The 11,966-nt window shown below is 42.0% G+C and overlaps 2 protein-coding genes across 3 annotated transcripts; both read left to right on the top strand.

Annotated features, from left to right (window-relative positions):
• Positions 1 to 1,978: 1,978 nt before the first annotated feature.
• LOC306853503 (protein NATD1) lies at positions 1,979 to 4,428 on the top strand. The gene is made up of 3 exons (XM_079390980.1): positions 1,979 to 2,212; positions 3,011 to 3,129; positions 3,241 to 4,428. Exons 1-3 carry the CDS (start codon positions 2,116 to 2,118, stop codon positions 3,355 to 3,357), a joined length of 333 nt encoding a protein of 110 aa, XP_079247106.1. The 5' UTR covers positions 1,979 to 2,115; the 3' UTR covers positions 3,358 to 4,428.
• A 3,407-nt stretch (positions 4,429 to 7,835) lies between these two features.
• Positions 7,836 to 11,221, top strand: LOC306857452 (transmembrane protein 11, mitochondrial). 2 transcript variants are annotated; one of them, XM_079397403.1, is made up of 3 exons: positions 7,839 to 7,952; positions 8,275 to 8,480; positions 10,100 to 11,221. In XM_079397403.1, exons 2-3 carry the CDS (start codon positions 8,434 to 8,436, stop codon positions 10,614 to 10,616), a joined length of 564 nt encoding a protein of 187 aa, XP_079253529.1. In that variant the 5' UTR covers positions 7,839 to 7,952; positions 8,275 to 8,433; the 3' UTR covers positions 10,617 to 11,221. The 2 variants fall into 2 exon arrangements, with proteins under 2 accessions (XP_079253530.1, XP_079253529.1); XM_079397404.1 differs by lacking the exon at positions 8,275 to 8,480 and having other exon boundaries at positions 7,836 to 7,952.
• Positions 11,222 to 11,966: the final 745 nt, after the last annotated feature.

Genomic DNA, 11,966 nt, shown 5'->3' with positions numbered 1-11,966 from the left:
CAAACTCTAATCTTGCCTTTCTATTTTTGGTGCTGGTCAGAGGTTTGTAATTCTGTGTCAAAGTCTCCTGAGGACAGTAAATTGTCAGAGCATCACCCCAGCTTTCTGGAAGTTGTTGGTGATTTTAGAGACACGTCTTTTAGGATTCATTTTCACAGCTTTTATGATTTCTCTGTCATCAACTACTGTTGTTTTCTCAGCTGATCAGGTCGTTGTTGGTTGCTGGTGGTTTCCAAACTCTTGATTTCTCCATGCCCTTTGTTTTTGCTAGAGCTCTAATTGACTTCCTCTTTTCTTTTAGCATCCAAATTGCTTGCTTTTCTCTCAAAGTCAGCTCCCTCGTCTTCATCCTGGTTTGTGTGTGTCATCATCGAATGCAAGATTGAGAATACACAAGTATATAACTGATACGACACATTCCCTGCTTTTAATATCTGAAGAATTAATGCAACAGGACACAGCTGATCACTTAGAAAGACCTGTGAAGCAACTGTCCCAATACTTATGCTCACATCAGATATCGAGGGATGAAACTCTAAAAGTGCTGAACTTCTTAGCTGGTAAAACATCTATGTGTTGAATCACCCAATAATAAAATGTGACATTCTGTAGTTTTGTATCATATTAATTTTTTAATCATATTTGTAAATGTCTTGACTCCACAGCCAACAGAGCAATTTTGTCTTTACTGCTCCAATACTTTTGGAGGGCACTATACACTGTATACACAAGATTTATAACACCTTTATTTAATATGAAATTCCAAGAAAACTCACATTCCATACAAAACACCTCATTAGATTACACAAAATTCACAGCAAAAGACAATACATAATTTTCAACCCAACACAGCAAATGTCTTCAAACTAATGCCTTACCCTTGCTTTTATATGCCCTTTAAAAACCAGTTCAACTTGACAATATGTAACAGAGGATTTTGTCCCTTCTACTAATATATATAGCCATTTTTGCTTGTTCTAAAATTCTAAAAAGTTTAACAAGCCTTCCTCTTTTTCCTCGTCCTTTCCTCTTTTTGTTTTTATAATACTTAAATCCAAAACTGAACAATCATTGTAAACAGATCTCAGTCTCTCACAATGCATAAAACAGTGAAACACTGTCTCTCTGTCAGTACAAAAAGGACATTTATCTTGCACAATTGGATTTAAGACTGAAATAAAAGCATTAACTGCTATAATACCATGTAACACTCACCACTGAAGAGAGAAAGAGAGACGAAACTTTAACAGTAATATCATCACAACATCTTGAGATGGGAGATTAAACTAATTTATTATTTAATTTTAAATGAGCATTTATATCACTCTTATATTAGACCTGTTTAAGGCTAAAGTCCAGCTAAAAAGAAATGAACTAAATGCATCACCATATGTGACCCTGGACCACAAAACTAGTCATAAGGGTCATTTTTTTTATTGAGATTTATCTCAATCATATGAAAGTTGCATAAATACGCTTTCCATTGATGTATGGTTTGTTAGACAATATTTGGCTGAGATACAACTATTTGAAAATCTGAAATCTGAGGGTGCAAAAAAATCTAAATACTGAGAAAATCACCTTTAAAGTTGTCCAAATAAAGTTCTTAGGAATGCATATTACTAATCAAAAATTAAGTTTTTATATATTTACAGTAGGACATTTTTTTGACCCATAAAATGTATTTTTGGCTATTGCTACAAATATACCCCAATGACTTAAGACTGGTTTTGTGGTCCAGGATCACATATTATGATTTTGGTTAGGCAGTACACAAAAATATTAAAAAAGTTTTTTCTCTAAAATACCTTTGTAATATAATGTATTCGTTTATCCAAACATGCCTTATAAAACACCGCTAATAAAACTGAACAGCAAACATTTATCTCCACCTGGCGGCCGCGCAGCACGCTCTTTTTAAAGAGACCGCGCGTGTCAAAACAACCCGCCTGTCCTGATTGGCCGGCGGCGAGCACGTGACTTCACAGCTGATTTCCGCGGATGGTGTGTTTTCGCAGGATCAGATGCTCGTCTTCACCTCGGCGAGGCATGAATGCGCCTCTCATCGCCGTCGGATCAGCCGTGGCTCACTGACACAGCAGACCCACAGTCGTTATGGCCCAGGCTGCACAGATGAGCGTCCTGGACATCAGCACTCCTCTCCGAGTGGAGCACGACAAGAAAAGACGACAATTCAGCATCCGACTGAACGGTCAGTACTAATGCGTCAGATATAACGAGATGGTGGTCGCGGGGGGAGGAGGACAAACAAACCACCGTGCGCTCCGCCTGCAAAATATGCCTTTTGTTGATTACATTTCGCTTCTCAACATGCTAAGCACGTTATCTAATAAAATCCGCCCTACTTATATAGTAGTACGCATATGCTTTGATCCCTGGCCAGTAGTTAATGCAATATGACTAGTTATTAACTAGTTGTTTTGCTGGAACGAATGGAACTGTTTTTTTTTCCGCCATCAGCTTATTCTTTATATTTCTGGGTTGTAGGTCTTTTAGCAAGCGCTTATGAGTCGGATTCATGCAGCAATTATTAGTTTTGTTTTGAGCTGCAGTAAATCTCGCCTGTCACCAGTTTCTCTAACGCAAGCTTTGTTTTCTTCTCTGTCTGAATCAGTAACTAAGTTGCTAGCTTACCCGCTAGCCATCCCATCCAGACTTTGTTTTAGGCTACTTCCTGTTCCATCGTCTTTATCTCGGTACAAAGCAAACTCGCTACGTTTATGTCATTCTGTAGCAACAGCGGAGGAACAGGAACAGACTTGCGTTTATTACTTGCGGGGTTTCACATGAAAATAAAGGGTTTGCATTCACGAAAATGACGGTAACATAGAGACACAAACCCAGCCCCCACGACTATTTCCCCGGAAAGCGGTCGTGTGGAAATGAAAAACAAAGCACAGACATGCATCCTGTCTGACTGAGCAGTTCTTCATGGTCACGAATAACTTTGTTTACTGTGCGCTGTCTAATGTATGCATCTGTATTGAAGGTTCCCATGACAGGGCTGTTCTGCTGTATGAATATGTGGGGAAGAAGACCGTGGATCTGCAGCACACTGAGGTTCCTGAGGCTTACCGAGGACGAGAGATCGCCAAACACCTTGCCAAGGTTGTAGAAGGTTACTCGAGATCATTGTGAACTGGTTTGTACATGATAATATTACGTTATCCTGTTCGTTGGTGTGCATTATATAACATAGTTTGTGATTGTTTTTGCTAGGCTGCAATGGATTTTGTGGTAGAGGAAGACCTGAAAGCCCATTTAACCTGCTGGTATATCCAGAAATACGTCAAAGAAAACCCTCACCCCCATTACCTGGAGCACATCCTTCACTGAGAGCCAGAGATGGGCACGATCTCCATTCTACTAGGATGATTTGGGATTGGGTGGGATGGGTATCTTTTGGGATTCCCTAATCTGTCTGACTGGTCTTGAAACTCCACAAAAGAAAGAGATTTTTTTGTTTTTGTTTTTTATGTGAGTGAGTGCGATTTTTAAGAAGGGGAGAGATCTGCAAATACGAAACATTTTCTTAGGACAGATAAGAGTGTGGACTTTGAGGTGGGCTAGTTTCCCAGTGTCTCAAGCGGACTTTCAAGCCAATCCAGAGGAGTGAGAGGATTATGACACCCGTTATGAACTCAAAAGATCAACTGTTTGATATGATCATAAGTGACGTTAGACTCCATATGCCTCTCTGGCATTACACCTTCAGATTTAGTGGTGCTCACGAGAGAGATACATGTGTACTTGTGTTCCCACATGCACAGAACGTGCACACTCAACCTGGCGTGGAGTTTTAGGGACATCACAATCTAACCGTCCTGTCAGGAACGACTATTTTCTTCTGTGCATGTTCTAGGCTGATCTTGTGCTTTTACATGTGTGTATCTGTGTATACTATGGCCAGTGAGGAGCCCAGACTCTGGAGACAATCGCCTGCCCATATATTCGCAGGGCTGAACCTCTCAGGATGCACACTTTATAAAAACAATAAAGCACCTCTTCATAGGGGATTCTGTTACATGTGGTTGGATGCGTGTGTGTGTGCGTTGAATAACCGAATATGAGCGTATGAATGTCAGTATGTGTTAGTTACTCCCAAAATTCCTAGGGGTCCTATTAAAAGTCAGTTGATGAACTGCCTTGAGCAAGATCGCTGGTTTGCAGGGTAGGCAGCGCACAAAGCAGACCATCATGCCATGTTCTGTGCTGACACCATTGATGACCATAATATACCTGGTGATGATAATGAAGGCTATCTTTTTTTAAAATAAAGCAACTGGGTTCTGTTATGTCAACTTGTGATGCAATACAGACTAAAGATGCCTGAAATTCATCTGTTTTTACACTTATGTACTTAATATTACTCTCCATGGTTTTGAATAAAATTTTAAGATAAAACTTAGTTTGAGTGTTTATGTCCACGAGTTATCATTGTCATAATTTTTGCATTATCATTGTATGTATACATCCATATAAACACAACCCAAATTTCGTAAATGTTGGGAAATTTTTAAATTTGAATAAAATGAAAACTAAAAGAATTTCAAATCACATGAGCCAATATTTTATTCACAATATTGAATAAAATATTGGCTGAATAGGATGTGTTTACCGAAGTATTTCTGGAAGTATTCCTGGGCCCATTTTGTAATGTCAATGACAGAATCATGCTGATGAGTGATACAGTGTCGTCTGAGGGCCCGAAGACCACGGACATCCAACAAAGGTCTTCGGCCTTGTCCCTTACGCACAGAGATTTCTCCAGTTTCTCTGAAACTTTTGATGATGTTATTCACTGTATATGATGAGATTTGCAAAGCCTTTGCCATTTGACGTTGAGGAACGTTGTTTTTAAAGTATTCCACAATCTTTTTATGGACTCTTTCACAGATTGGAGAGCCTCAGCCCATCTTTACTTCTGAGAGACTCTGCCTCTCTAAGACATCCCTTTTATATTACAGAGCGGGATTTACAAGCCTGTTTCTCTCTCACTGGTTGGACAGTTTTTGAAAATGCTGCCAACGATCTGGACGAGCTCACAGAGACTGTAACATCATATATCAGTTTCTGTGAGGATATGTGCATTCCTACCAGGACTCATTTAACCTACAACAATTACAAACCATGGTTCACTGCAAAACTCAGACAGCTCCGTCAGGCCAAAGAAGATGCTCACAGAAAAGGGGATAAAGTCTTGTATAAACAGGCCAAATACACACTGGAAAAGGAGATCAGAGTGGCAAAGAGGAATTATTCTGACAAGTTAAGGAATAAATTATCTTCCAGTGATCCTGCTTCAGTGTGGAAAGGTATGAAAGATATCACCAGTTACAAGACACCATCCCCCAGCGCTCTGGAGAATCAACAACTGACAGACGATTTGAATGACTTTTACTGTAGGTTTGAAAAAACAACCCACACCTGCCCTGAACACCTCTCCACACAACCATTAACACCTCCAGCAACCCCCCTCTCCCCCACACCTAACTACTTCAAATCAGTGAAGATGACGTGTGCCAGGTCTTCAGAAAGAGCAAAAGAAGGAAAGCACCAGGCCCAGACGGTGTGTCACCAGCCTGCCTAAAAACCTGTGCTGACCAGCTGGCCCCCATCTTCACAGAGATCTTCAACGGATCACTGGAGCTGTGCGAAGTTCCCTCATGCTTCAAACGCTCCACCATCATCCCCGTCCCAAAGAAACCCAAAATGACTGGACGTAATGACTACAGACCTGTGGCTCTAACGTCTGTGGCCATGAAATCATTTGAAAGACTGCGTTTGGCTTATCTGAAGGACATCACTGGACCCTTATTGGACTCCCTGCAGTTTACCTTCAGAGCAAACAGGTCTGTGGATGATGCAGTCAATATGGGACTGCACTTCATCCTGCAGCATCTGGACAGACCAGGGACTTTTGTGAGGACCCTGTTTGTGGACTTCAGCTCTGCTTTTAACACCATCATCCCGAACACCCTTAAGAATAAACTGACACAGCTCTCCATCCCCACCTCTGTCTGTCAGTGGATCAACAGCTTCCTGACAGACAGAACCGCAGTTAGACAGCAGTTAGTAAAGCTTGGTAAATTCACATCCAGCACTCGTGCCATCGGCACTGGAGCTCCTCAGGGCTGCGTTCTCTCCCCACTGCTCTTCTCCCTCTACACCAACGACTGCACATCTAAAGACCCCTCTGTCAAGCTCCTGAAGTTTGCAGAAGACACCACACTGATTGGCCTCATTCAGGACGGTGACGAGTCTGCTTACAGACTCGGAGGGTAAGGAGCTGGCTGTATGGTGCAGTCTTAACAAGAAGCTCTACAGTACAGGGACTCCAGAGACTGCAAGGTGTCATCAGCCGGCATTGAGGTGAGGACAGGAAGGAAATGGAAGGCTGGGAAAGCAGTGGAGGTGGCAGAGTCACGCCTGAGACAAAAGGCACTGGTGGGCACCGTGGCGACAGGCAGAGTGGTCTTGGGCTACATGCCAAAAACCCTGGTTGGCCAGGCCCGCGGCAAGGAAAGACACCATCTACTCCAGGAAGAGCCTCAGCCATCAGCACCAGCAAGTACCATCATGCTCCAAAAAAGGCAGTTCCCTTCATTAAAGCTGGAGAGAAACCCCGGGCGCATCCACAATTAACAACAGGCCTCCTCCACAAAGCCTCGGACTGGCAGCTGCAGGTCGACCTGGGATAACAGCTGAGGTTCCCTCAGCACATTGCAACAACAAGTCTCCGCCCAGACATGATAGTTACCTCCGAGGTTTCAAAACAGCTGATCATGCTGGAACGTACGGTGCCCTGGGAAGAGCGTATTGAGGAAGCCAATGAGAGGAAATGCGCTAAGTACCAGGAACTGGTGGAGGAGTGCAGGGAGAGAGGCTGGAGAAGTCGGCTGTAGAGGCTTTGCAGGACGTTCACTTTGCAAAGTCCTCAGTCGTTTGGGATGGGGTGGCCAAGAAGAGAGCCATTCAATCCGCGACCGAACCCGCAGAGAAGGCCACAAGGTGGTTTTGGATTAAGAGAGCTGATCCGTGGACTGCTACTGGGACGCAAATTGGGGCTTAATCAACCCCAGCTGGGTCGCCTGGGCGAGGGTGTATGATGTTGCGAGACCCAAAACACCCAGTGACCCCAGGATACATCACTGAGGATACGTCCCAGTGCATCCATGAGATGTTTCTTGCACAGTTAAAAGTCATACAGGTTTAAATGACATGAGAGTGAGTCCCTGTAAATAGCTGAACAGTGAATTGTACTCAATTTGGGTTTTTCTAGTACAGTTACAGTGACTTTGTAATTAATACTATTTTTATAAAAAATGTTTTACCATGAATATTCAGTGTTTTTTTCAATTTATTCCAAAGGAAGGTGAACACATTAAAAGTTTAGGAAAGCTTTGTTTTAGTTCCCTTCAGTTTAATTTAAGTATCATATAGAGATATAATTATAGCTATATTTTATATTTTAAGTTTTAGTTATTTTATTGTTTTTGTCATTTAAAAAATGTTTATATCTTTTTATTATAATTGTTTTTTGTTTTTTTATTTCAGTTTTTTTTTAAATACATCAAGTAAAAACGTCTTGCCAACTACAGGTTAGATAAAATAAGTTTTTTAATTTACATTTTATTTCAAGTAACACTAAGTTTGTGGTTGACTATAATTACCACGGTTCTCTCTCTTAAAAATATGTTTAATTTATTTCACTTTGTTTCCTCACTTATATTAATGCATGCCGATATCAAGTTAGATTGTTATGCAATCCATCACTATTGGGGGAGACAGAGAGCGCGAAGCCTGCACGTGTTACCGAGCACTGTGTAGTTGTTATAACACGGCTCCCCTCCACCCCCTGATGCACCTGCTCCGTGAGCGCCGTACGAGGACGGGACTCACCGCATAAACGAGAACCGACCACATTATGGGTGAGTGCCTTGTTGATCGCGTCCACGTTCACAACATGACCGAAAGACTAAGTCGTTTTATCAGACCACATTCTTTGTGCAACGTTTGCATTCGCTTTGGGAAATGGTTTGTCCTACTAAAAGCCCCATAGTGTTGTCCTTGCTTTCGATTGGTCACCTCCGCTATTCAAAAACACAAGCCTAAATTATTTAGCCTGACGGATTAAACCATAATCAAAATCAGTTACTAGTCTGTTGCACGAAAGAATGTGTTTCATATATTAAAAACAACTGTCTTTAATAAAACAATGCAAATATTAATATCGTTACACATTCTGTTCAGGTGGTAGGGTCCTCTACTAAACTGGTTCACGGGATTTGTAGTCTCTATGAAGTTTTCGATAACGTTAAACACTATCAACAGAGGAGGAGCGTAGAACTACATTACCCACAGTGCACCGCGACAGGTTTTGCGTCAAGTCTAGTCCGTTGCATTTTCAAGATGGCGTCGCTGGGAAGGAGGCGCGGTGTCCCAGTCAACAGGGAGAGGTCAGTTAGACTAAAACCTGTCATTATTTCATAAAACTTGACGTGAAATTTTCAGGCTTCATGCAGAATTTAAGCTAGTTTAGTATCCTTAAAATACTAAGACTTTTGTAGTTTTGTAGAGCCGCAAACACTAATAAATATTGTTTGAATAGAGCGCATGTGTTGTTTTGATTAGCTTACTGACTCTGGGGTGCCTCAGCTGATTAGCAGCGCACAGACCGGCAAAAATGTGTTTTTATGGCTGAAGTCTCGACATTGATCACTCATGTTTTTTTGCAGTATGTGTTACCCATATTGACACGAGAGGAACAAGTTAAAATAGCGCTTCATAGCCATGACAGCGGGTTTCAAGGAGATGTGTACAGTTAGCAGGGGGTTATAGTCTTTATACCAACTTTCGTGTTTGCCGCAAATGTCTTGACAACTGGAGGAAATTGTATTTTTCCTCCTAATAATATGGTTGTTTAATGCACTGCTTGTTAAACTGACAATATGCGTTAATTTAACCGTTGTAAAAGACGGACCGCTCTCACTTGTCTCTGTCGATTTATTTAGCAGCTCAGTATTTACTGAAATAATGGGCATTTTGAAATATTTTGAGCAAAATGTCTTTCATCGTACACGTAACATAACATCATAACATAGCTCAAAAGTGTCTTGTCTGACTGTGAACTCAGGCCGCAGATGGCCTGGCTGATTTAGATAACACTAGACAGGTCGTGTCTAATAAAGACCAGAATACACGGTCATTTTGGATTTTATAGTCATTTTAAAATGCTTTTTGAAAAATTCCGCTCAACAAAAAACAAAAACATGCCATCCCATTTTAAGAGATGTTGGCTGGTCTCAAAAATCAATTTTTTGTAGTCAGTTATACTTTTTTTCCACACAGTAAATCTTAGTAGTTAAATTTACATGCAACTAAATAAATACAACTATGGACTGAAAAGGCTTCATGTAAATGCCCCTGTTGATTTCAGTTTGGTAGGGGTGGTGTAGACCTGAACTAATAATGAAATGCTAAATGATTAATATGAAGCATTGAATCTATTTTCTCAGTCTGATTCAGTAATGCCTTAATATGTCTGACGAACATGAGCATGTTTACTTGTGTCCTACAAACTGGAGACAAAATATTTACTGAATATTAGCTAAAAAGCTCCTCTGACATGCAAAAACAACAACTCCTGGTAGCTCCATTGACATTATTACGCTGGTTTTTGATGTAGATCTGAAATAATCCGATAAACAGGATACAAGTAAATGCTTTGATACAACAGTTTTCTCAATCACATTCAAAAATACCTCGTGCACAGTGCCGTGATGCATCTGTTCATATATGTTTTACATCTTATAAACGTGTGCGTTTTTTATTTACATCTTACAAACTGGGCAGCTTTTTTTGCTTAATAAAATACTCACCGTAGCTCCTGTGACAATATCAGGTTGGTTTTCTCCAATTCTCACTGCGCCAACTGGGTTTTGTTTAGATTACGTTTGATGCATGTAAAGAATATGTGAATCAGATTGCAACGTTTAGGGTTCATAAACAGAACTTTCAGAATCTGGATTGGATTAATTCAGATTGACGAATTCTCACTTTCTATCGCTCTCTTCAGGGGAGTGATGGCGGCCACGGAGTGTTACATCGTCCACGAGATCTACAACGGCGAGAATGCACAGGAGCAGTTCGAGTACGAGCTGGAGCAGGCTCTGGAGGCGCAGTACCGCTACATCGTAATCGAACCCACGCGCATCGGAGACGAGACGGCCCGCTGGGTGGCCGTGGGAAACTGCCTGCACAAAACCGCCGTTCTGGCAGGGGCCACATGTCTCCTGACGCCGCTCGCCCTTCCCGTCGACTACTCCCGTTACGTGGCGCTCCCCGCTGGCGCTCTGAGCCTCGCCTGCGCCGCGCTCTACGGCATCTCCTGGCAGTTCGACCCCTGCTGCAAATACCAGGTGGAGTACGACAGTCAGAAGCTCTCGCGGCTGCCGCTGCACACGCTCACCTCCTCCTCGCCGGTGGTTCTGGTTCGGCGGGACGACATGCACAGAAAGAGACTGCACAACACAATAGCGTTGGCGGCCCTGGCGTACTGTGCCAAGAAGATCTATGAACTGTATGCCGTATGAGCGCTATGGCACATGCACACACATGCATACAGATACTGATATATGCGTACACACACAAACACGCAGCAGGGAGGTGAGAAGCATTACTAAACACCCGACACTGGCAGATACACACACACCAAACAAAACATATGGATGGACCGACGGACAGAGTGATGGGAAAATAAAAGGAGGCGGCGCTCTTTGTTACGCTTTTTCAGCGTTTTGCTTTCAATCGGTTAAAGATTGGACAGATGGGTGGGTGAATGGATGGATGGATGAGAGGAAGGGTTGGGGGGGAGCTTGTAGTTCTGAATGAATCTTCCCCTTTTTGCTGTACTTTAAAAGTGATATCACCAGTGCACTTGAACCCCCCTTCCTGCTCCTTCCCTGCGTCTGTTCAGCCCCTTCTTCATCCCGGAGGCCCTCCCCAAACGTCACCTGCCACCCACACGGAGCTTCCGCACCCGGGCAGCGACCTGTCGGACTGAACGTGTGGTGGACAGACGGACGGATCATGTTTTAAGAATGACCTTTGAATCCTCTCTTTTCTCCCTCTGTGTAGTTTTACTGTACCCTGCCTTTGGTGCATCACCTTTTCATTAAACAGTAGGAGATTTAACTTCACTGGCTTCTCTGACCACCTTTATTTGACCCTCAAGGGCTCAAATTGGAGATTTAACTTCACTGGCATCTCTGACCACCTTTATTTGACCTTCAAGGGCTCAAATTCTTTCTTGGCGCACATCTGAGTTTTAGCCTTCACGCAGAGCTCATGGGCAGGTTTGATTTACAAGCCGTGGTTTGTAATGGATCAGTTTGAATCCGGTTCTTCGTATGAAGTTATGAAAAGTAAATATAAAAGGTGAGCAGAAAAGGGGAACTCATCTGAAATGGATAGTTCACTTCACCCCTAAAATTTAGTCATTTGTGATGATCTAGACCCATATATGCTGGAAACTAGAGGTCAAAATGGAAATGCGTAACTCGTCTTAAGAAATCTGAAGGCTAAACTTGTGGGAAAATAATTGGACAAAATAGCATTTAATGCACATGGACACCTCTTCAAATCAGAGAGATTTAATCGGAGAGGACTGAATGTGGCAGTAAATGGATTAGTGTAAATCCAGCTCTTCTTATGAAGTTAAATATAAAAGATGAGCAGTAAATGGGAACATATCTGAAATGCATAGTTCACTCATATATTAGTGTTTTATCATTTACTTATGTTCCAGACCCTCATGTCATTCCAAACCCGTAAGACCTTTCATCTTCAGAACACAAATTAAGATATTTGTAATTAAATACCAGAGCTACAAGAATAATTTTTGTGTGCAAAAAAAACTAAAACATTCTTCTCCAAATCACATA

Source organism: Barbus barbus, assembly GCF_936440315.1.
Source record: "Barbus barbus genome assembly, chromosome: 3".
In the NCBI taxonomy this organism is placed as follows: Eukaryota; Metazoa; Chordata; class Actinopteri; order Cypriniformes; family Cyprinidae; genus Barbus; species Barbus barbus.
This window is presented reverse-complemented; position numbering and strand designations above follow the sequence as displayed.

Coding starts and splice junctions, on each gene's coding strand:
- LOC306853503 (XM_079390980.1), top strand. CDS start 2,116: ATGGCCCAGGCTGCACAGATGAGCGTCCTGGACATCAGCACTCCTCTC. Junction 2,213..3,010: donor ATTCAGCATCCGACTGAACG/GTCAGTACTAAT, acceptor TCTGTATTGAAG/GTTCCCATGACAGGGCTGTT. Junction 3,130..3,240: donor TCGCCAAACACCTTGCCAAG/GTTGTAGAAGGT, acceptor TGTTTTTGCTAG/GCTGCAATGGATTTTGTGGT.
- LOC306857452 (XM_079397403.1), top strand. CDS start 8,434: ATGGCGTCGCTGGGAAGGAGGCGCGGTGTCCCAGTCAACAGGGAGAG. Junction 8,481..10,099: donor GTCCCAGTCAACAGGGAGAG/GTCAGTTAGACT, acceptor CGCTCTCTTCAG/GGGAGTGATGGCGGCCACGG.